Genomic DNA, 26,456 nt, shown 5'->3' on the forward strand with positions numbered 1-26,456 from the left:
AAGGAGAGAGAGTGAGTATGTTGGCAAAAGGATGCTGAATTTCTATGTCAGGCAGGAGGTCTATAGGACGACCAACGAGGAGGTTTATTTAATCAAGACATAAAGGTAGTTGGTGTAATAGCTGAAGTGAAAAGCCAAAAGAAGAAGATAAGTAATTTATGATAACATTACTTATTGTCATACAGTTGTGAAAATTCACATACGAAAATTTAAGAATGAAAGTCATGTAACCCTAGTTTTTAGAATTTCAGTGTGAAAATGTGCTAAACAGAGGTGGGTACAACAGCCAAAAATTTTACTCAAGAGTCCCGTTACTTCAAAATAATATTACTCATATATATATATTTTTTTGCATGATTACTTATGTAATTTTACAATGCTTTAAAGACACCATGTGATTGAACAGGCCGGCATGGTCATAGAACGGCAAGCTTGGAGTCTGATTGGTATAATGGAGTCAGTTGTTTATTGTTGTGACGTCTCATTGGTGAAAGTGGTAGTGCCACTGTTGATAAATAAAGTAAAATAAAGAGGAAAAATGTAACAACTAGTGTAGCCCAAAGTAGCTGAATAAGAGTAGTGTTTCTTCACAAATCTACTCAAGTATGGCTTAGTAAAACCACTCTCAAAAATTATTTATTTGCAAAAAGTTATGTAAATGTAATGTTAAGGGTGTAAATGTAATGCCTTACTACTGACGTAAAACAGTTATAATTAAGACAATACCACTTTTTTTTTTTTTTTTACTTTAGTGGACATACAAAAAAATGTATACTTATGCAAATAGTTAGAAAAAGTAAAAAGAATTCTTTATGTGTCTTAAAGTGCGACTTTACGAGAGCCATTTTAGTCTCTTTCCTACTCTTATACGTACAGTGTATCACAAAAGTGAGTACAGCCCTCGCATTTCTGGAGATATTTAAGTATATCTTTTCATGGGACTACACTGACAAAATGACACTTTGACACAATGAAAAGTAGTCCGTGTGCAGCTTATATAATAGAGTTAATTTATTTTCCCCTGAAAATAACTCAAAATATAGCCATTAATATCTAAATCCTGGGCAAAAAAAGTGAGTACATCCCTTAGAAACTGCGTACATCCCTAAATGTCCAAATTGAGTACTGCTTGTCATTTTCCCTCCAAAATGTCATGTGACTTTTTACAGGAGTGTTGTCAGCATTGCTGCTGAGACTGAAGAGGTGGGGGGTCTGCCTGTTAGTGCTCAGACCATACGCTGCACTCCACATCAAATTGGTGTGCATGGATGTCACCCCAGGAGGAAGCCTCTTCTGAAGACGGTAAACAAGAAAGCCCGCCCGTCTCATCAGACCATAGGACATGGTTCCAGTAATCCATGTGCTTTGTTGACATTCCTTCAGCAAACTGTTTGCAGGCTTTCTTGTGTACTGTCTTGTGTACCAGAAATCTGCTATGGCTTCCCAATGGCTGGTTGTAGGACACGGCAAACAAATCAGGCTGGATGGCTTTGCGGACCTCGGACAAAACGCTAAACGCAGTGCTCGAAGTCAATTTGAAGCTAGCCACCACAGCTAGCTGGTTTCCACCCGAGGCTAGAACTCTCTATGCGGCATCAAAAGTTGGACAGACCGCATCATAACAGTCTTCTGCGTCACCTGCGCCTCAACATTTGTATGATCAACATTTATTCAATGTTGGTGAGCTGAAGATCCACATTCAAGCGTTCCATCTTGCATTATTTATTTTTTCTCCGTTAATCTAGACGAGGAAGTCAACAAGCATTCCCCAAAACCGTACAAACATAACGCCACACCCCTCTAGTGGCTTGGCGGTGAATTACAGAGCAACGCGTCACCTGGCCGGACAACCATCGAATGTCGAATGACGCTGTAGTCGCTGCGCCGTCGCCGCAACGCTGGAGCATAACTCAGCCTTAAGAATGTACGTTTCTAAGGGGTTTACTCACTTTTGTTGCCAGGGGCTTAGATATTAATGGCTATATTTTGAGTTATTTTGACAGGAAAGTAAATTAACTCTATTTTATAAGCTGCACACAGACTACTTTTCATTGTGTCAAAGTGTCATTTTGTCAGTGTTGTCCCATGAAAAGATATACACTGTACTTAAATATCTGCAGAAATGCAAGGGATGTACTCACTTTTGTGATACACTGTAACTAATTCACATATACCTCCTACAACCCTACATTCCTACATCCATAGCTTGAAAGTTAGGCTGAGTGAAGATCTCAAGCCACTTCATGCGACATCTGAAGTCTACATGAACTGGCACCACCTAAAGTCTCAGACTTGCACAACATGTCGTCTCATTTGACATCATGAATGAACATTCTCCCCCCTGAATTTCTAAATTGCACAAGGCTTCAACCTAAAAGCTTGCAGTGCATTCCAAGAATTCTGATGTTCATATTGTAATGGTGTGACACTGGCTCGCAGCATTTTGATGGCCTGGTCGCCATCCGGAGAGATATTTTCACCTCGGCAATGCAGACCTTTCTGCGTCTATATTAAACCTTGTTGATCCATCTTGTGTCACTCCTATTGAGAGCATCTGCCCCCTCCCTCTGACTCAGCTACCACATGCCATGAATGTGATGGAGACAATGTGAGCACCTTACAGTAGGTCGGGAAGAGCTAAATAAGTTCAGTGGGTTCAGTATCAGGTGGCTTTCCAGCGACATGGCCGACGGTCACCGCATAGCAACAGAGTGACAAAGTCAACTGAATGACTTGCACCTTGAGACTTGTTTTTAATGCATGTCATGCACGTCTAAAAACATGTAAACCATTGCTCAAAATAACAAACAAAATATGTACTTACTCATATTATTCAGGATAAGCGAGGCAACAATTGACGTGGCTGGTGCTGTTCAGCTAACTGCAATGTAAACTGAGCTGTCAGGACAAAAGCGTATGTACAAAGCGAAGTTTGTGTTTCCACGGCAAAAGTGGTATTTCTTCGTTGAAAGAGTATTTGCAGCAAATGGTATTTCCATTTTGTTTGTTGATATTAAGGGTGTAACGGTACATGTATTTGTATTGAACCGTTTCGGTACGTGGTGCTCGGTTCGGAACGGAGGCGTATCGAACGAATTTCTGACGTATTGTAACCCTTACTATTCGAGGCTGTGAGTCGATTGGGTAACAGTTTCTTTGTGTAGATAATATTTACTCCCTCTTCTCTAGTATATTGAGGACCAACACGGTAGGACAGTATAACACAAAAACGTCAACGGCACGACAACGTGGCCGCCGTGAGAACGCAGTTAAACGCGGGCGTTAAAGTCAATCAGCCAATGCACACCAGTCGCAGTGCGGCCGCGTATTAGACACGTCCCAGAAGCGGCTCAACACGATGCACGCGAAAAGAACGGCAGAGTTTATTATTTGACGCGAGACGCGACCCTCCTGCGTCAATACTACTACCGGTAGCCAGGATTGGGCAGACCGGAAGTCACTCGTGTAAAAATACGGTGTATCTGGTCGATTTTCAAACTAATATGCTATCGTAACCCACTTTTTGAGTCCATCAGCTCTCTTGAGTGGTAGATCAGGGCACAGTTGACTAGTCTTTGTTGATTTTCTGCTGTCTTCTCTGCTATAATTATAACCAACACGGCCCCGTGTTCAATACAAAACCCTCCTACCACAACAAAACAAGAACTAATATTCACATAGGAATTAAAGTTATACAACATAAAATATACAATATAAATGAATACTACATCACATTTGTAAAATATACACACATAAAAAAATAAATAATAGCCCATTTAAATAAAATAAATTGAAATGAGCTAAAACACCTGTAATTAAATAATATGAATAATTGTGTAAGCAGGATCTGGTTATTAAATTTATTAATTTCTGTGTTTCGCTTTAATTTGAGAAAATCCACCAATAAAGTTTTTGAAAACCGGTCATAAGAAAAAAAAAAAATTCATTGAGGCAGTTCATTTGTAAAATACATGTTAAAATCATTGTCATTGGGATTGCTATTCTCTTTAGCACAGGACTTTTTTTTCTTCTTTCTTTCAGAAAGAAAGCTGACCAATAAGCGGGGTCTGAAAGGCAAACTGTTGTCGGATTACCTTTAAATACCCACTACTTTTTGAGTAGAATTCTAGCTTTGTATAGGCTAATGTTCCTTTTGTTGAAAGCACAAAAGTGTGTAATAAACAACTAGCACATTTACATTTTGCATTTGGTTTTCTTACTGTACCGATAATGAACCAAACCATGACTTCAAAACCGAGGTATGTACCGAACCGAGATTTTTGTGTACCGGTACACCCCTAGTTGATATAGTATAGAAACAAAACATTCTTGAAACCATGACGGATTATCTGTCCTCCATTTTAGGTGATGTCACAAAAATACAAACTATTAAACGACACACACACACAAACATATGCAAAGTGACATTATTCTCCTAGATCACCAAAGATGATTTTTATGCAACATTTGAAGGCATGTTATTCATCAAAATGTTGGTGGCCTTCCAAATAGTACGTTCTTATCTTTAAAAAGTTTTGCTCAAATTAAAGCGCTGTATATTTACTGGTAAAGCAGTAAAACAAATAAAACTGTCTCTTCTCTTGCACACAATGATTTAAGTCATTACCATGAGTGATGTCATGGGTGTCTGAAAGTTTAACAAAACCAAAGATGATCCCGGCAGAATTTAAAAATTAGCATCTGGAATATTTCTACATACTAAGCAAATGCTAACTAAAATGAAAGGTGATTTAGCTCTGTGTCATTTTTACAATAAACCCTCAAATGAGCATGTCTGAGGAGCCTCAAATACAATTCTCATGATAAATATCTATACACTAACTAGCAACAATACAGTATATACAACAAAGGAGAGCATATATAGTAGATGGAAGAATATGACATCTGTTGGCAAACAACTTGTTATTCTTGTAAGTACATGCAATCCATATGACCTAGCACTAATTAAGACATGCATTTGAGCTTTAATGTGGCTATTGTCGTGAGTGATGGTAATGATATGGAGTAATTATTCATGACATGGGTGACGTGGAATAAATGGAAACAGACACACAATCATGATGTGTTCACATGCATAATTAGGGAGTTCAAATTAAGCAGACACCGCAGAGGTGATATTGAGATAATAGTCTTGGAGGTGATCCTGGTGTGAGTGAACATGTGTGTATGTGAGACAGCGTGGCTTTCAAACAACCTTCTAGCTACAGTACAATTTGGTTTGTGTATGCCTTCTATATGAAATTTGTGAAGCAGGGATTATCATATAGCAGAAGTATGTATTACGCAAAAAGCAAAATATTTTCTTCTGAGATTTTAGTTTTTGTCATCATAATTCAGAACTTGTCGTTATACTGTTTTTTGTGACACACTGGGATATTTTGCTAAATTTTAGAACAGGTAGAGTTGAAAAGAAGGACATACCAGGGACAATTTTACGTCTCAATATACATATTATCAACAGGTTGTTCTTAGGATTTTTTGTAGCTTTTAAACAGGGATGCAGATTTCACACACTTTGGCAACAAGCATTAACACTTGAGTTGAGCCCTCTCAGACGGCACTCACAGGCACGAGTGCACCCACTGGCAATGATAAATCGGCCCAAAAGCATGCACTGATGGTTTTGAAATGTTTTAATCACAAGTATGAGGATGTGCTAGTGGCAACTGAGGCACAAGGCGAACGGGATGTCCTAAAATGCAACTGAATGTCCTGTAGGAGAAATTTGACTTTTCTTACTGACAGACAAATATGGCGTAATGTGGATGAAAAACAAAAGGAAGCCCAGAATAACAAAAGGATAATAAAAACACAGCCCAAAACAAATAATCGACTTTCACAGGAGTCATTTTATTATAAGTTTTGTTTCAAGCGCTTTTCAAACATGAGAATAGTCTCTTGTCTCCAGCATGTAGTACTTGTACATTTCGGCTTTGTCTCATTTCATGAGCATGATTTGACATGTGGGCCTCGTTTTTTTTACCAATCAACAACAATACCAGTGCAATGTTGTACAATGTCCTTCATTGATGAGCCGACGCTATGTTAAGAATGACATTAAAAAGGCACTTTTACCACTTTTGATTGTAACCAGCTATGAAATGATGTTACCAAACATTCTTGGACGCATTGGGTATACTACCTTCTGCAAATGTAAGTGCTGTCATAAGTCTCGACACACTTTCTCATATTACTATTGTGACTGGTATTGTAATAAAGGGAGGCACTATATAGGACATGAATCAATTGAGTTAGAACTTCTCTCAAATTTGGCTTCATCAAACCATTTAAAAATGAAAAAACTTCTCCAAAAGTAATTGGCAAAATGCATTATTCATATTTGAGGTGAATTGCTTTGAACGTGGAAAGACTGAAACCGATTTTGGGGCAATGGCTCAAATGGCACCCACTGATGAACCTGGGTCTCAAGCATAAGTCACCTTCTTTGTGGATGATGACCAATTTGGACATTTTTAAAAGAAATGTGACCTGGCACAGCAAAATGTGTCACAGTGACTCATTTTTCAAAACTCAGGTTTTGCTATGATCAAAAAGAGAATAATCTCAGCTTTCCAATGACCAACCATTTTGCCACAATTCATCTTCAAAAAATTACAACTTGAATTTTCGTTGTCCATGTGTCTTGGATTACCAAAATTTGGAGAAAACAAACTCAGAAAATGGTACTTATATTTACACTGGTACCTCTACTTACGAAATTTGTTCTAGAAGTATCGTAACTTGAAAATTCTGTAAGTAGGGATGTGTTTTCCATGTAAATGCTCGAATCAGTTCCAAGCCCCCCAAAATTCAGACATTAATCTTTTATAATGCATAAAATGCTTCAAAACACATAACAAATACATGTTGCAATTAGATTATTGCAAAAATAAACATAAAATCAGAGTTGTGCACGATGTAAAAAACCAAGAATAAAGAAATAAAGTCAATACATCGAAGTAAAGCTGTCGGAAAACGATTGGCAAATGAAGAGGATGCTGGGTTATACACATACACATACAGAATAGGTCCCTCTTAGCCAACTGGATGCCAGGAACGCTAGGCAATAGCCAATGGCAGAGCAACTATAAGTATGTTATGTTCAGAAAACTCTGGAAGCTGCGAGTACCAGCCATACTATATTTTTGCCTTTCGTATCCTGAAATTTCTTTTGTATCAAGAGGCAATATTTGCCCGTTGAAGCAGTCTTAATCTGAAAATTCTGTATGTAGAGACATTCGAAAGTAGAGGTATCACTGTATGTTTAAACAACTCTTTGCTTATCCATAGCAACCATCACGTTAGTCAGCCTAAATAATAGGCCTGAATGATATATCATTTGAACATTGTCGTCGCGATGTGCAGTTGCGCAATGATCGCATCACAAGGACGCACCATATATACAAATAGTTTTTGAACACACAAAGTTTTCTGCTGCATGCTCGTACACGCTACAGCCTCTTACTCTTCCTCCTGCTAAGCAGTGCGACCAAACTGTTTTTCTTGGTCCCCAGTGCAGCTAGCGTTTGTACTCAAAGTTAACGATGATTGACAGGTTTGTAGCTTTGATATGGCCAGAGAAGACTCTGTAGTTCTACAATCAAAGGCACAAATGTACTAATCATTGCTAAACTTGTTACACAGAATAGCGGAGGCCCGGTCTGAAGTGTGCTATGCAAATTCATACATTGTTTAAGTGAGAGGCTGTTCTAGGCAGCGTGGGCGTCAAAGTGTGAGTGAATCTGAGTGGACTCCCTTAAAGAAGCATTTATTAAAGACAACCTTTTTTCTACGTTATTCTGGTTTAAAAATAATTCACATTATGAAGGGGACACGGTAGGATCGTGGATTCGATCCTGGCTCCGGCATTCCTGTGTGGAGTTTGCATGTTATTCCCGTGCCTGTGTGGGTGTTCTCCGGTTCCTGCCACATCTCAAAAAAACGTGCATGGTATGCTGATTGAACACACCAAATTTTCCGTAGGTGTGCGTGAATGGTTGTGTGTCTATTTGTGCCCTGCGACTGGCTGGCAACCTGATAAGGGTGTACCCCACCTTCTGCCTGAAGTACGGTGTGATAGGCTCCAGCACCCCGCGACTCTTGTTAAGATTCCTACAATTTTTGATCAAATTACATAATTTGGGCATCAAAAATTCCGGGACGGTGAGAGGCATAAAAGCTGTATATAGAATTTGGAAAAAAGTTTACGATTCATTTTTAATGGGATGCAACGTTCAAATTTCCCATTCACTTCCAATGTAATTTCAAATTGAATTTACATTGCATTGATGCCATTGACGACCATGTATGTAGATTCTTTTGATGCCAATGTACTTTGATTCCATTGACGCATAGGTAAATCAATGCCATTGACGTTCATGGACGTCCAAATTTCCTATTCATTTTCAATGGCATTTATTTTGTTTAATGCCATCGAGGGCCATGATCTGTATCTCCACACAGCAAAGACCCAGAGTAATTTGTCCAGAAATTGCAGTTTCTAGTTAGGATAAGCAGTTCAGAAGATGAATGAATTATATGAATGTTACGGAGAGTGATTAAAAGTATGGCGTTAAAGGTGGTGCAATGAAAAATGTGGTTGCGCATACAATTTCTGCTGGTGCACCTTAAGAAAAAAGTTAGGCGCACCAGTGCAACCAATGCAAAAAGTAAGTGTGGGGCCTTGGCAATGTAAATGGCAGTTTTAAATTTTTTCCAATATTGTTTAGGCCTATCCCAAACACAGCTATGCAAGTTATCTGGTGAAAATTCTTCTAGTTTTAATATTGCAATATAATATTGCAATATATCGCAAACACCCCTAAAAAATAGCAATGAAAGTTTTTTCCAATATCGATCAGGCCTACTAAACAATCATCAAATTTAGCACAGGTACTCAGGACATACAGAGGAACAATTTATTGTACATTTTAGCTTTAAAATAGTGACTTACATTTCATTTCACTTGTAAAAGCCATCAGAAAGTGCAATCGAATTTTAACAACCAAGAGTTATTTCCTGATTAATGTCCTGAACAATGGTTGAACAATTAATTCCCATTAATTTTACTATTGCCAGCGTCATTTTCAAGTTCATCTATGCTAATTATTATCATTCTGTGATTCCTTCTAGTTGCTAGCTTCACGTTTATTATCTTATCTATTACATTAAAACTTCAATCCACTGCCGTGCAATTGCAGCATCTTAAAAACTGTAAGTCAACAGCTGATTCAGACTGTCGGCAACTTTTTATTCATAGGACCAATTAGAGCAGGGGTGTCCAAACTATTCCACATAGGGCCGCAGTGGGTGCTGGATTTTTATTCCAACAAAACAAGACGACACCTTTTCACCAATCTGGTGTCTTACAAGTGTAATCAGTTCATTGCAGCATGGAGCTGCTTGTTTTAGCAGAAACTTCATTCGTTAAACTGTCTGTGCTCTATTTGTAGGAACAAAAACCAGGACCCACAGCTGCCCTTGAGGACCCTTTGGAGTACCCCTGAATTAGAGGATAGTATATTAAGTACACCAAGATAAACCAATCAGAGGCTGGCATTGTCAGATGACAACAAGTTAATGTTTGAATTAATGGGAACATAATATGGAAAATCCTTATATCCCTGCCTAATTTTGGATCACAACTACCAGTATTTACATGATTTAGACTCCGAAGACCTCCTCAACTTCCCATGAGGAAGCAGAGTTCGGGGACACTGAGGGAAGATCGCCTTAAGTCTGGAGAATTCAGTGTGGTGGTTAAAAAGCTCCACTATGCCAAGGCCCCAGGGATGGATGAGATCCACCCAGAGTTCCGAAAGGCTCTGGATGTTGTGAGGTTGTCTTGGCTGACCCGCCTCTGCAACATGGCATGGCCATTGGTGACAGTGCCTTCGGATTGGCAAGATTTTGTGCCCTTTATCTCAATTTGGAACCTCTATGACTCATTTTGTTATGCCAGGTCACAAATATGGTAATTTGTATTTCAGTTCATCAACCTTACCGAATAGTTTCCTCTTGTTAAATTACATCAAAATCTATTTGCTGCAATATTAATGTCAATATCCTACTAGTCTTTACCCTTTTTGAGGACGAGCCCATAAGTGCTGTGAAAAATATATAATAGCTCTTTGTGGTTAAACATAATATAATGTATAACACATTTTTATTGCACAGCTCATAAATGGTGTGAACCATTTCAAATTCCCTTCGTGACAAATAAATGTAATTTTTGAAATCTTAGACACAATGCAGACAGCTGGAAGGGCTAGCTTAAGAGTGGTACTGACTGCAATGTTGATACGACCTGGGCCAATGTAATCAGTAACAAAGAAACAAGTAGACAGTAATGCTGAGGACAGGAGAGCAAATTTTTTTTCCCCAGTGTATTTGTGTCTATGTGTCTATTGTGGTCAGATCCGAGTCAGTTGGTGCCAAAAACTAGACGGCATGAAGCTTTCCATCTTGTCTGCGAAGAAGCCCAGTGGCGCGAAGAGTGTGCTGAAGAACTGGAAAGGGAGGGAAGCTGAGTGAAATTATAAATGCTTCGAAATGTGACAACCCCCAGAACAAATTAGGCTGGATTTCTGCAAAACACCCTATAGAAGTGGCACTACAAAAGAACGCTAACCATGAATTTTACACATATTTTAAAAGAATGGATTTCCAAACTTTGGCTGCTACGCTATCGCCGACAAAGCTTGCCAGCCACTTTGTCTGGCTTCATCAAAAACTGAGCGTTTTCCCAAACGCTTGCTTACGCTATCTCGCTAACACGAAGTATTTTCCAACCGCGGACATGTTGGCTCTCTACAAATTCCAAACCACGAACAGTTTGGCTGTGAGCCAGTAGTGTTAGCGAGATAGCATCAACTAGTGTTGCTTCTTGCCGTGTTTAGATGACATCATCACAAAAGGACTAAGGTTCTTCACACTATTCGGTGTTAAACTTTCGGTTTTCAAGATACTTTAAAGATACTATTCCCTTCAAAACCAAAAAGAGATGATGCATTTTTAGCCATTTTACGGCACCCAATTTTCAGTCACATCTCTATTATTTAGTCATCTTTACAGGCTGGTGTTGAATAGTAGTCTTAATACAACTTGACTGAATCGATATTGGATATTGGTATGGAAGGGTGGTGGCTTTTAGAGTTGTAACTAGGGATGTCCAGATGGCATATTTCTGCACCTGAGTCCGAGTCACCTGATTTTCAGAATCGGTCAATACCAAGTCCCAATCTAATACCGAAAAAGTCTTGTTTAAAAAAAAAAAAAAAAAAAAAAAAGTTCCATGTTACGGTACGGTACTGTTTACATTACTCCCTCTTCTGCTTTTTCCGCGAATGTTGAGTATGAAACGGCTATATTTTTATTTCTTTGGCAATGCCATGGTATTTCTGGATTATTTTGTTACCTTTTTAGCCCTTAAAAATAATATATATATATTAGGGCTGCCAAAATTATCGCCTTAACGGGCGTTAATTACTTTTTTTAATTAATCACGTTAAAATATTTGACGCAATTAACGCATGCACTGAATGACCAGCTTGCACATTGCCTCAAACAGATTACAATTAGGCCGTTTATGGACATTAAGAGTGAAGAGAATGCCACCAGCTGCTTGGGGGCAGCGCCGTTCCATACTAATGTTATTTCTTCTAAACGTGGGAGAATTAGTAGTTGTGAGATGTTTATGCTATATGCACAATGCAATGCAAATTGCTATTTGTGCTCCACACATACTTCGGTAAGTTTTCTTTCTTTTAGTAACAATTATGTGTCTCTTGTTGTATTTTGGGTAAGATATGTACAGATATATATATTTTATAAAGGCGAGTGGACACATGCGTTCTTTGGACCGCACCGTTTATTGGCATAAACTTTTCCTTCACAACAAACATAAGTATCGTTTAGTGAAAGCACAACAAAAATAATATTCCTATCTCTCTCAAAAAAAAATAATGTTCACAAAAAGAAAAGCACTTCACTCTATAGTAATGAGGCCCTATTCTCACAGTTAAACAACAATGCAAAATGAACTGGCATTCCATATCAAAATAGCTATGCAAAATACACGTAAAACTTACTCAGACTTTGGTCACTCTATTCTTATTATTGTTATTTTTATTCTTCTTATTATTATATTAACTCTACTTTTGATTGAAAATTTTACAAATTTTATTAAAACGAAAACATGAAGAGGGGTTTTAATATAAAATTACTATAACTTGTAACTATAACATTTGTCTTTTAAGAACTACAAGTCTTTCTATCCGTGGATCACTTTAACAGAAAGAATGTTAATAATGTCATTTGTGGATTTATTGTTACAATAAACAAATACAGTACTTATGTACAGTATGTTGTATGTATATATCCGGCTTGTGTCTTATCTTTCCATTCCAACAATAATTTACAGAAAAATATGGCATATTTTATAGATGGTTTGAATTGCGATGAATTACGATTAATTAATTTTTAAGCTGTAATTAACTAGATTAAAAATTGTAATCGTTTGACACCCCTAATATATATATATATATATATATATATATATATATATATACAGTACTGTGCAAAAGTTTTAGGCAGGACACCTGCCTAAAACTTTTGCACAGTACTGTATATTTTTATTATGTTATGTATATACAGGATATACTGTATGTATATATTTTCCCCAAGTGGAAGCTTCTATGATCCTAATAAATTTAATAATAAAAAAAAAAAAAAAAAAATATATATATATATATATATATATATATATATTTTTTTTTTTTTAAAATTAAAAACCCGATGTGGTCGGCCCAATTTCCCATCACGATTGGATCGGGGACATCCCTAGCTGTCACTGAAGAAAACACGAGAAGGTACCATTGTACTTGCATAAAATCTTGACGCTTTAGTCAGGTTTATGCTAAAATTATATTTTTCCCCAATTATATTTAAGTTCCCAATGGAGACCAACCTTCAAAATAGTATATTTCAGGTCTATTCTAGTTTAGTCAGATAAAATGTTAATTCTCATGGAAAGTTTCTGACTTTTAAACTTCCAGTATTGAACAAAGTGATATTAAAGCAACTCCTACACTCAGGTGAATGTTTATGTAAGGGAGCAGGATCTTGAGAAAAATGTTTTCTTTCAAAAAAGACGGATAAGGTGTGTTTTTCCCCTAACCCTGTTATTCCCCCTCTGGTGGTTTTAATGTACTTTATTTGAACATTTATACAAAAGCCATCTTGCCAAACATGAAATCCCATCTGCACCCTATCCTCTCTCCCTGATATAAAAACAAAGGAGTACTCGATGTTCTTAATGACCGTGTTTTGGCCTCACATCGTCCTGACTAATAAACATGACAGTTGTGAAGTGAGACGCCCGCCAAACAACACCTTAGCTGTAAATAAACAGAACAGAAGTCACGCACGTACCATTTTAATGCGGCTGTGTTTGCAATTTGTCGCTGGGGATGCCTTCAACTGGGCTCAAGCTTGTGTTGGCAGAGGAAGCGCTTTACACTTGACAGACCTACCACTCCCGTGAGCCCGACAGTAAATGAAGGTGGTAATTACCACAGCAGGCTCATGTTGCGAATAAGATTATTTAAACTCATGAAAAAATGGGGGGGGTCAAGCGGAGATAAGCTCAAGTAGCGATAGAGTAGCCTTTTAAGGCGATGAATGAGTAAGACGTGTGGATACTTACTGCTTTGGCGAAGACACCCATTAGCTCCGGGAACTGATGTGTGAGCATGGCCAGCATGGCGGTAAAAGAGCAAAGGCCCGCTGTGAAGAGGATAAAGAAAGGTAGCTCTTTCTTTGGGTACACCGACACCTCGTGGAATGCTGCAGAGTGACAAGATGGATTCGTGATATAAAAATCACAGAAAAGAGGGTTTCATTCGACTTTTGTGTTTAATTCATTTGGTTGGCTGATTAATAGGGGCGTATTTAAAGGGAACTCGGACTTAAAGACTTGTAGGCTCTAATAAGCCACAATTGTTCTCTTTTACTAAACTATGGACAAATGGCTTGGAAAATGAATTAATGAATGTGAATAGAAACACATTGAATTAAAAATCTATAATATTTAGTACATTCTTTACCTTCGGAGGGTGCTATGTTTTATGTGCATTCTTGTGGTAGTTTTAAGCAGATTGTTGATCTGTTGACCACATTAGTCACGTATTTAAACCACCCTTATTTTATATTACGACGGGACATCCTTAGTATGTTCTGTCTGTATTAATCTAAACAAAACAAGCTGAAAGCGCACGGTAGTACTTTGGGTGTCAAATTAGCCTCTTGTAGTTGTTTTGCAGGTGTAGCACGTTTTGGCAGAACACCGGTTTTGTCATACACTCGTCTCATCCCATGTCTTTCCTGTTCATTTTGCTTTTGCAGCTCATTTTGTGAAATATCGACGGTCCCGTCTTGCTCATTAATGTTCTCGGGTTCAAAGTGAAAGGGTTGAACAGATGATATGTTTATGTCGCTAGAGTCATACTCTGGAAGCCCGGCAGCGTAACCCAGTGATGTCACCTTCCTACGAGGTCAACAACAATGGCGACCTACTAATTGAGCTAATTTTTCAAATTGTATAAAAACGAAAACAATATGAGGGGTTTTAATATCAAATTATTTTAAGTCATAATATTGTCTATCTTTTAAGAACTACAAGTCTTTCTATCTGTAGATCCCTTTAAAAAATGTTGGTGGACCTGTAATACATCGATCACTAAAAATGGAACCCAACTTGACCACAGACTGTGTCTTGCATCAGATAACCACATTAGCTCTCTAGCAATTGTCGTGGACAATCCTTGACCTTTGTGTTTAAGTCATTCGGTTTGGCCGATTGGGGGGGGGGGGGGGGGGGGGGTTCATAAGTTTGGGGGGATTGTTGATTGGTCGATCAATAAAAGTGTAACCAATTTTGTCCACTAATTGCGTCTAGTGTCAGTTAGCCACATTAGCCAGCTGGCATTTTGTTATGGACATTCGTGGTCATTAATATGATATATATAAATGTGGTTGCTGGCTATTTTCATATTTTCAAGGACCCAAAATAATATTTACGATTGTAACATCTGCTGCTAGATTCATGTGGGAGGTGTGAAATTTATATTGGCATTCTATGTAGTCACTGTGTAGTAATTGTTCTGCAACCGCTAGATGGCCTCATTACTCCATCTTTCAGTCAGTCAATTCAGTCAGATAATACCTGTTGTTTAGTGAATGCTCACATTTGGCTCACATTCCGACTGTTCCAGCATTAAAAGTTATGAAGCAGTGATCAGTAATAGGCCAGAAAATTGTGATCGTTGCTGCCCTAGTTTTGAGGTATTTCGTGATTTCGCTTACTTGGTAACAGCTCCCGATCTGCCGTTTCTGTGCATCCTGGGTAAGGGTAGAACAGGTGACCCTTCTCCAGTGGGTAAGGAATTATTCGAAAGGCTGCAAATACATATGTCTTTTAGATTAATCATATTTATTAATTGTCTAAAAAAAATATGTGTGAATAAGCCCATCTGGAATACTACATTTGTTAGGAAAAATAATAGTCAGATATGCATGTTTGAGTTCACTAGGTAGGCCACAATATACAGTGGTACTTCGACATACGTTCTCATCGATACACGATCTTTCGACATCGACTCATCATTTGTCTTGACATATGACGACATGCTCGAAATATGACGATTAACAATAGTGTCGCAATTTCATTGTTTTCCTAAAAGCCTCATGGCGGATTTTCTTGTTAGAGAAATCAACATGGGTCCCCTAGAAGGTAAGTGCAGGAAAAAGGTGACGCTTAACATTGATAGAAAAATATGAGCGTAGTGTGCACATCAGTGAACTGGCTCGACATAAGAGCCGGAATATGTCTATGATCTCCACGGTCCTTCTAGGACCGCCGTTTACCAGTCTTTATAAGTGACAATTATTATTATTGTAGCATCGGTAAGGAACTCGCCAGCTTTGTCAGGTTTTTAATAATTTATTTCAGATCTGGTGCAACACAACACGGCTACCGTCCACTGTGGCCGATTTGTATTTATAATTCATTTTTTATTTGTTTTGCTATGTGCAATTGCTATTTGTAATTGTAGCTGTAGTTTTTACAAAACCTTTAGCGAATGTTTTGCGCTGTGGAATGAATTAATCGAATTATAATGTATTCTTGTGGGAAAATCCGGCTCGGCATACCACCATTTCAATTTACAGACCAAGTTCTGGAACGAATTAAATGGGTATGTAGAGGTACCACTGTAGTGTATACATAAACTGCACAAATACTACTTTGACTACAGGACCCAAACATGGTGTCTTTCCAAAATTTTTTCTCATTGAATTGTAACTGGCGTCAGAGCCAAAATCTCCAGAAAAAAATGCTACACCCTGGAATCATACACAGCAAAAATCTACAATATGTGGGAAAATTTAAGAAGACCACTAAATCGCAACCTATTTGGCTGAAAATCAGTTGACAATAGAGGACAACAGAGGTTGAGGAGGAATTACTTACTTCCCTCCCATGTGCAGTGGAGTAGGTTTAAGGCACCTTCAGCCCTCTTCCAGTGCTGCAGATGGAAGAAAGCGTAAGCCACCGCTTCACTGTCACCCCTCTTCAGGATGTGCTCTGGTGGCAGGATGAGGCTCTTCATCTCTAATAAGTACTAAAGAGGAATTTGACTATAAATAATATCAAACATAACTCAGGTGAGCTGCTGTTTTAGGCAAAAAAATAAATTATTTAAAAATAACAATGTAGACATGATGTAAGCTTCTAATCCTTTACAATTGTTTTCAAACCATTTTACCTATTTAAAAAATAATATGGGTTGAATTCACAAAAGAATATTTAAATAAAACCTTTTACAATGGTACCTCGACATACGATAGCTTCGACAGACGATCTTTTCGACATCCGATGTAAAATTTGACTCGCCATTTGTTCCTACATCCGACGACATGCTCGAAATACAACGACATGACAGCTAGACAGACGGACGCATGGCTGATTTTCTTGTGAGAGAAATCAACACAGGTTTCAAAAAGGTGGTGAAACAAGGAAAAAGGGGACACTTACCATTGAAATGATGAAGCAAATTATAGAAAAATATAAGCGTGGGGTGCGCATCCGTGAACTGGCTCAACAATAGATCTCCATGGTCCTCCCCCGACCACTGTTCGCCAGTCTTTATAAGTTATGGTGACAATTATTATTGTAGTAACGTCGCCAAAGAAATCGCCAGCTTCGTCAGATTTTTATCATTTATTTCAGAACTTATCCAACACAAAACGCATACTCTCCGCCGCAGTTGACTGTGTTCTCAAGAAAACATTGAAAGTGAAAGTAAGCTGTCACCCTTACCGCTCCATCTCTCTGTCACATCAGCCGTGCGGTGCGTTCAGGTACAGCAAAAAAACGTCCGCCACATTAGAACCCGATTCATTACATTGTTACAGGAGTTATTATTATTATTTTATTTATAATTTATTTGTTTTGCTATGTGTAATTACCATTTGTATTAGTACCAGCAGTATTTATTAATGATTTAGTGAAGGTTTTTTGTGCTGTGGAATGAATTAATGGAAATATAATGTATTTTTATGGGAAAATCCTGCTCGACATACGACCATTTCGACTTACAAACAAGGTCCTGGAACGAGTTAGCTTCGTATGTAGAGGTATCACTGTAATTTGATAATGACATATGCATATCTTTTCAGTGGTGAGGCAACCTGCAGAAAACCAAATGAAATTTTTTGCTCTAAACTTGGAATAGAAATAAGTAGCGCCACCCGGTGGCCAAAATAGAATTGCATCCATATTAGGAAACAATGGATTCAAAAAGGTAAATACAGAATTACTCGTTGATGTTTCAGTCTAAGAAATTTTTAAAATATAGCTATGGCGGAAAACACAGACAAGGCTGAAAAAGCCGTTTCTGCTATTGCACCCCTTTTTAAAGTAAACTGCTGTATTTTAAGCCAAAAGAACTGTTGTGTTTGATAGAACAATATGTCTATAGACCCCACTCACATGACGTCACAACCACGCCTCCGCGCCATATTGTCCGTCAGCTCGTCATGATTACGCATTACCGCTACTTAAATTCCTCCTATTATGGCGTGTTTTTCTGCTCGTTAACATTAATAATCAAAATGGTGAAGGCGTGTGTGGCGGTTGGTTGCAGTAACAGAAAAGATAGACGGAGAGACTTGAAGTTCTATTCCGAGAGACCCGGAGAGGAGAGCGATATGGACTGCTCCAATTCGAAGAGAAAACTGGGCACCAAACGATCACCACAGACTATGTAGTAGTCATTTTATCCCTGGTAAGATGCATTTAATATATATTTAGAGGGTTTTGGGCTGACAACCACAATTAAGATCATTGCGAGGCTAATCGCCAACAACATACCGTTTCAAATTCAAGATGTTTATTTCTTCCGCCATCATTACTTTTTGAATAATATTTAGCTGGTACCAAGTGAAAGAAGCTGGCCTCGTCTACGGATCATCAGTTAAACAGGGGTGTCCAAACTTTTTGCAAAGGGGGCCAGATTTTGGTGCGGTAAAAATGTGGGGGGCTACCTTGGCTGATTTACGTAGAACAATATATTAAATGAAATTAAACTAGCTTCAAGTTGCTACAATTTCTCGCTGCGTATCTTCCTTGTAATGTCGCACATGTCAGCGTGTCTTGTTTGGTACGATCGCGTCACATCGAACTCTTTGAAAACAGTGACTGTCTCTTTGCAAATGAGGCAGACACAGTTGTTGCGTATTTTATTGAAGAAATAGTCCAATATCCACCTATCCTTGAAGCGTCGGCCATCGCAGTCAACTTTTTTTTTTTTATTGATTGTCGCCATTTTAGAAAATTGAAAGTAAAGGGTCACACGGGGTAATGTTGCTTAGAGTGCTGCTCTTTAAGTTTTTCAAAGTTTCGTGAGAATAGGCTGAGTTTCTGTGGACAAGATAGTTGTAGATATCAGGGTAGCAGATGTCAGGCAGAGACGGCGAAGACAGCGGGTCGAAAAATATCGATTTAGGCATCAAATATGGATCTGGCGAATGGATAGACTGAAGCTTTTCCACATAACGCCTTTTATGCAACGCATCCAATGAGTTTACAGCGTCTGAAAGCACTGGGGCTTCCATGAATTGCACTATAAATTGCACGACAAATTGAAACCATTGAGAATACGGATAAACAATGATGGACAATATGGTGGCCGGATACAGCGACACGTCATTGTGTGACGTTGGTGAGTGGGGTCTATATGCTGCCATAGCAGATTCATGGCGCACTAAGCCTCCGAACTATTTTGAATTTAATAATAATAATAATAATACATTTTATTTCTAGAGCGCTTTTCAAACCACACAAAGACGCTTCACAACAGACATGGAATCACATACGATAAAAAGGTATTAAAAGTATAAAAGATTAAAAGCACAATAAAAAGAAGTAGAAATATAACAGAGCTAGGGGTTATGGTGGGTAAGAAAGAGTGAACAGGTGTGTTTTCAGTCTGGATTTGAAAAGTGATAGGGTAGATATGCTGCGAAGATCAGGGGGTAGGCAGTTCCAGAACTGGGGGGCACACTGACTAAAAGTTTTGGAACCAAAGATGGAGAGGCGGACACGGGGGACGGAGAGGGGAAGAATAGTGGTTGAGCAAAGTGAACGGGTTGGATTGTTTAAACGGAGTAGATCGCAAAGGTAGGGAGGGGCCAGGCCATGGAGTGTTTTGAAGGTGATGATGAGGATCTTGTAATTGATTCTTTGTTTGACGGGAAGCCAGTGAAGTTGACGGAGGATGTGATGTGGTGTGTTGCGGGGGTTCGAGTTATGAGGCGTGCTGCTGAGTTCTGGAGGAGCTGCAGTTTCTGCAGGGACTTGTTAGGGCGACCGAAGAGCAGTGAGTTGCAATAATCGAGCCGGGAGGTTATTAGATTACAGACCAGGGTGGAAGCAGTATGGCGGGTGAGAGAAGGGAGGAGGCGAGAATCCGAAGGTGGAAATAGGCTGATCTGGTGATGCTGTTAATATGTGACCGGAAGGAGAGTGTGCTGTTGAGGATGACACCCAGACTCTTAACCTGGGATGAAGGAGAGATCGGTAAATTGTTGATGGTAATAGAGAACTTATGGACATTAGAGAGCATTGCGGTGGGTCCAACTAGGAGGACTTCTGTTTTGGAGCTGTTGAGTAGGAGGACGTTAGAGGAGAACCAGGAGTTCATGTCATCTAAGCAGAGGGTGAAGGAGGAAGGTGGGAGGGAGGCGGTTGGTTTTGAGGAGATGTAGAGCTGAAGTGAATGTTGTGTTTGCGGAAGATGGAACCGACGGGGAGAATGTAAATCATAAAGAGGAGCGGCCCCAGGACAGAGCCCTAGGGCACGCCAGTGGAGACAAGGAGGGAATTGGATTTATGGGGGCCGAATTTGGCGAATTGTGTGCGGTTGGACAGGTAGGAAGTGAACCAGGAAAGGGGTGTGTGGGTGATACCAATGGAGGAGAGTCAGACAAGGTAAGTACGCGATAATATCTCATTAAAATCATGGCGTTTTTAATTCTGCTCTCGTGTGTTCTCGCCTCCAATTAGGGGTTTGCTGTTTAATTTTTTTTTTTCAATGCCTTCCTGTTCAAAATTCTTGCTCCCCCGGAAAATTGAGATTTTAAGCTTTCCAATGATGTATCACACATGCATTTTGGACAATTTTGAAAGTTGGCCAAATTGAGGGTCTCAGAGCGGAACTTCAAGTCACCTGAGTGTTTTCCGCCATATACAATCGTTCTCAGCTCTCCCAGTCATTGATTCAACACCTATCACTGTCAATGTCAGCAAAATATTTAAAAAAAAAAAAAAGATACATTTTCCATTAATGGTAAAAATGAGTCCCATTAATTTTATCCCCACCCATGTTTTTTCCTTCATTGACTATATCCTATTGTGCAATTCCCTCTGGCAAACTCCCAGCAGACTGAAAATATAACTTTTTTCATGTGAGGTATTTAGCAAGATCCTTTTTTGCTACACGAGAGGGTGAGGCTTCCTTCCCAAAGAGAGGTGTGTGTTATTGTTTACTACATAACAGTGACACCCCCCACCCAACACCACCAATAATCTTGTTGTAACTTTGTCCGAGTGACTAAATCAGCTCACTGGGCTGACAAATGTAAACCCAATCCCACACGAAGAACTTTAGTCATAGTCAAGATGAACCCTGTAGACTTTGATGAACACGCCAGGACCTATCTGTCATGACAGTGGTTTCCAGTATGGCCTGCAGGACTCCATGTCTAACAAATCTAGCCCCACCTGCCCCACCCAGCCCCCCGAACCAGATTCCCGAGCGGCCAGCTTCACAGTACTCCGGATCTCAAACACTTTGGGAAGGTTACCCCCCCCTTGCCCCTTCCCGAGCTAATCCTGTCTAATCCCCTCCCATGGTCACAGGCTCATCCAGCCAAGCAGCCAGTCTGGGCGACCATGAGGTCCACGCTTGGCCATCTCCTCCTCCGTTTACCATCTGACTCTCTTTCATTCATGTCAGACAAGTCCTTTCACCTTGATTTATCCCCTACAGCAGTCCCATGTCCAAAGGACCAAAGTAGTACATCAGAACGTCCCAAGACCATCATAAAAAGCCCAACAATATTAGAAATTCAATTTGGGAATTAGGCCATTGTCACGATACAGTAGCAAATCTCATTACAAGTCCGTTCGACGAGTATCCCAAAGTGGAACTCTACAAATGTTTTGCTATTTGACCTTTGCTGTTTTTTTTCTGTTATGATGCTATGATGATGCTGGTGGCAAGGAATAGCAGGAATTGAGAGTGTACTGTGAAGATGTTGTCTACGGATGTCAGATTTATAGACATGATCGGATATCGTGCCCCATTACGTCATCTTTAGAGGACAGAGGAATTTTTTTTGTTATAAAATGTATTATTTATCTTTATTTTAAATGACTACAAGGCAAAAAACAAACAAACAAACCCAGAGGTACAAGAATATTGCAAAAAGAAATAAATACTGCATATACAGTATGGCGGAAAACATACACAAGTAGGGGTGGGAACCTCTTGGTATCTCACGGTACAATACAATTTGCGATACAAGCTCACGATAACGATGATCTAACGATCTGGCGTAAACACGATTATCAATTTATTTGTCAGGAAATAATTCTTGGGATATTCTACAAAACAACTAATAAACAGAAAAACAAGCTATCATCATCATCATTTTGTAAGTTTATCACAAGTAGACATCCAATTCATTTGAACTGGGAGGGTGACAGGGAATGAACCTGTTCTACTTCAAACAGCTCCTCCCTCTTCAAATGGGCCCCTCCCACTTCCATGGCCTTCAGTGGCAGCCAATGCTAGGCAGTGAGGGTAATTTTGGGCCATTTCAGGTCATTACCTGTTGATTTTGGGGAATTTTATGATTTTTGTTTAGAGTAAAGGAAGTGACCTGGGAACCTCCCAAATGAATAAGCACTGACTCAAACTCGTCTGGAAGTAACCTGTAAATGCCCTGAAAATCGGAAAGAGTGACTGTGAATGCTCTGGTTTTGAATGAATGAATGAATGTTCATTCGCTCTTCCCAGTCTTAATGAATTGGGCGTCGAGCAACGTCAATGGAAGCCAAAGAGTTAACAGAGACACTATTATGGTGGAAGATTTTGGTAGCAACTTACTTGCTCCTTTTTTCTTTTTAAACATTGGCCTTTTTAAAATGATATCTCGATTCTTGGCATTAGCGTTTCGATAAACTTTTTGGGATCCAAAGTATCACGATATATCACCCTTTCAATATTTTGTCACACACCTACATGAAAAGGCTCAAGAAGCAGTTTCTGCTCATACAAATAAGCTACTGTATTTTAAGACAAAAGATTCGTTGTGTTTGATAGAACAATATATCTATATGCTGTCATAGCAGTTTCATCGCGCAATATTCCCCCGGACTATTTTTAATTTGTCCGTTTTACCCCTGATACCCCCGATTACAGACACATCGCAATTGCTGTTGTTTCAACCCAGCCATAAAAACAAGGTAAGTAGTAACATTTGTTATTCAAATTTTCTATTATTGTTAGCTTAGAATCATAAATTGGCGTCTATTATTTAGGGTAGAAAAGAAAAACAGACTTTGTAAAGCTATTCACTCGCGTGTTCATGTCACAATATAAAAAAATTGCGTCTGTAAATAGGTCACAGATATTGACCTCATAACTATTGGGTTACTGGATTATTTTTCGTAGCTGTCACATTTTTCTGATATTTTGGATGATAAATAATAGATCCAAACAATTAAAAAAAAATCTCAAAGAAAAAATATTTGTCTAAGAAAATCTCAACCACCCATTTTGTCCGCTATTTTTGTCGCACGCTACATGCGAAATAACAAGAGATGTCCCGATCATATATTTTTGCAAGTCTGAGTCGCTTGATTTTGAGAATCTGCCGATACAGTCCCGATACCGAAAAAAAATGTTGGTCAAAAAGATTAAAAAAAAAAAAAAACATGCTTCTGTCCCACTGTGCCGCCTTCATAATGTGAATTATTTTCAAACAACAATAACAGAAAAATGCTTGTCTTTATTAATGGCTTCATTGAGTGAGTCCACTCAAATCCGGTTACGCGGCAGATGTTCACTTATACTTATACTTACACACACACACACACACACACACACGCACACACACACACACACACACACACACACAAGGAGTTGCCATAGCACACTACCGCTAGTGTTTAACCAGCTAAACGATGATTCACGCATTCCGCGCCTTTGAAGGTAGCGCTCCCAAGCTTCTCTGACAAGATCAAATTTTCAATGCCTGTCAATCATCATTAACTTTAACAAGAAAACTCCAGTGCACTGCCAACCAAGAAAAGCACCAGAAGGGAGAGTGAGAGGCAGTACGAGCATGAAGCAGAAAAACATAAATATATTTTTAAATTAAAAACCTGATCCTTTTTAACAGATTCCGATCCTATGAAAGATCGGCCCAACTTACGATCACGTGATCGGATCGGACAACCCTTAAAATAACCGCTATTAACATATAAAAGCCACAAAGTCATCAAACATAAGATGGGATAGGTTCCAGTTGGGAAATGAAATGAAATGGCAAGTTTTGGAAAAGGCGCTCCAATAAGAGTTTTTACAGCCGAAACTAAGGGGAAAAACAAACCATGCTCAATGCACATGGCCCAACATTGATCAGTGAGAGGGCTCAGCTGTCCTTGCTTGCATACCGCAGCATTAAACCTGGTGACACCTCAGTTCTCTGTACTGGCCTGCACACCCGCCCTCCCTCGTCTCTCTTGTTCTCAGATCTGCCTCTCCACTCCCTGTCGCCTCTTTGATGAAGGGATTGAGTTTCATGTGCTCTCCTTTTATCCCCAGGCACTTCTAAACCCGGAGCATAACTCATAAGCCGTCTTCTGACTCTAATCTGCAGCCTCTTTTACAATGGAACACCACGAAGAACAATGGCATCAGGGCCTGTAATTGGCTCTTCATGGCTTGTAATACACAGGCAAAACTGAATTTCATAGGTTGAGTAAACACTTCTGTGTAAAGTGGCAGAGAACTGTCACACGGCAAAACCCTCTTGCCTTAACTCAATCAGTCTTTATCCCGACCGTCGGCATGTTACTCCATGTCCATTTACAAGTGAAGAAAAAAGGCCAATCTTTTAGAGGTAAACACATCTGAGCTCTCAAATCCAGATGGGAGACTGTCAGCTGCAATGAGGTGAGAAGAGAAACTGTCAACTTAAGTGGAGCAAACTAGCGAGGTAGTCAAGGGGCTCAATTGCAATGGCTTTGGAGGCCAATGTAAATGCAAAGCAGATTGGCGGAGCAAGGACACTTTATCAGTTAAAGCAACAAGCTGCGGGATGTTGGATTCGAAACATCACAGAGTTGCTGATTGAAATGGTTGGGGGCAAAAAGTGTCCTTTAGAAGAGGAGTACATTCTGTGGTGTGACCCGGCTAAGGCAGTCATCCTTTTCCAAAACAGTCTTTAAAATCATTACAAGTCTTGCTTTGACGTCAAACAATCCTCAGGAGTTTTAAAAAGAATTTAGGGAGACTGGTCCACTAAGTCAAAACAGTGGTTTGAGTGACCTAATATGCATTATTATTCACAATTTAAACAATTTCCTCCATGTTTAGATAACATTTCTGTGATGTTTTTTAGCAAACTAACCCATTGAAGAAGTATGACTTTCTTGCCATGGCGACCAGGAGTTGCACTATAAGGGTTCTTGTTTGGCGTTTGCCTGTTCTTTTTGTGAAGTTTTTTCTCTCAGTTCTCAGACTTCTATCCTACGATCATTGAAAACTGAATGACAGTGCCAATTTGTTCATCAACATGTGATTGATTGACAATCGCGTCCAGGTTTAAACTTGCTTCTCTTGCCAAAAGTTAGGTGAGAAGGTCTGGCTCATTCATCATAATGAGCATGTAGCTAGCAACGGGGAATATGGGGGGAGGATCTATCACTATATAGGTCATTTGGTAACACTTTATAATAACTATTATATTATTATTATTTACTATTTACTACATACTATTATTAATAACTAACTTTACTAGTTAATAGATCATTAGTAAACTGTTGATAAATGATTTATTGTTGATTTGTCAAGTATTTGTTAACAGTTTGTTAAGCATTTACAGGGTGTTCCAATATGGTTGACCCCATTCTAAATGCCCATGCTAGTTGATGGATCTTAATAAAACTATATACACTTTATGTTGAAGGTCATAAGTTTTATTGGTTAAATATACAAAGAAAAGTACAAATATTTGTTGGTTCTATGGCAGATTTTCATAAATGTGCAACATGAGCGCTGCCTGCAAAATGCCTTATCAAAATGCCTTTTCTTTTGAAGTGAACGGCATTTCTTAACATGAAAAGATAGAAATGCCAAACGTTACACACAAAAACTTGAAACGTTTCTACACAAACTGCGTTTCAGGTTAAGAACACCCTGTAAATGCTTGACAAACTATTATCAAATACTTCACAAATCGACAATAAATCATTTATCAACAGTTTACTAATGATCTATTAACTAGTAAAACGGATAGTTATTATAAAGTGTTACCGGTCATTTTATAGCACAATAACAATATACAATGTATTATTTTATTTTTAATTATTTGATGATAAAAATATAATCCATTTGAACTGGAATGGCTGGCAGCGATCGTTCCACTACAAATGGATTAGATTTTTGACTAAATCAATGGCAGCCAATGAGTTAACAGTTTTATTTATGCACCATGTTTTTGTTGAGGGTGATTTAGCACATCAATGGTTTGCTCTTATAGAAACATCTGTTGGCGATCCTTCCTCATTAATTTAAGAAATATTA

General features: G+C 38.9%; 1 protein-coding gene across 3 annotated transcripts in view; it reads right to left on the reverse strand.

Annotated features, from left to right (window-relative positions):
* Positions 1-2,159: 2,159 nt before the first annotated feature.
* The window catches only part of st7l (suppression of tumorigenicity 7 like), a 30,978-nt gene continuing 6,681 nt past the window's right edge, over positions 2,160-26,456 (reverse strand). Inside the window, exons 12-15 of one of the 3 annotated variants that reach the window (XM_057845820.1) lie at positions 16,550-16,604; positions 15,385-15,477; positions 13,727-13,866; positions 2,160-10,546 (exon numbers count right to left, since the gene is read on the reverse strand). In XM_057845820.1, the coding sequence (XP_057701803.1) occupies positions 10,445-10,546; positions 13,727-13,866; positions 15,385-15,477; positions 16,550-16,604 (390 nt within the window). In that variant the 3' untranslated portion in view covers positions 2,160-10,444. Of the gene's footprint in view, positions 10,547-13,726; positions 13,867-15,384; positions 15,478-16,549; positions 16,701-26,456 lie in introns of all 3 variants that reach the window. The other 2 variants (XM_057845818.1, XM_057845819.1) reach the window with 2 other exon arrangements.

The sequence above is a fragment of the Corythoichthys intestinalis genome, chromosome 9 (genome assembly GCF_030265065.1).
Source record: "Corythoichthys intestinalis isolate RoL2023-P3 chromosome 9, ASM3026506v1, whole genome shotgun sequence".
NCBI lineage: Eukaryota > Metazoa > Chordata > Actinopteri > Syngnathiformes > Syngnathidae > Corythoichthys > Corythoichthys intestinalis.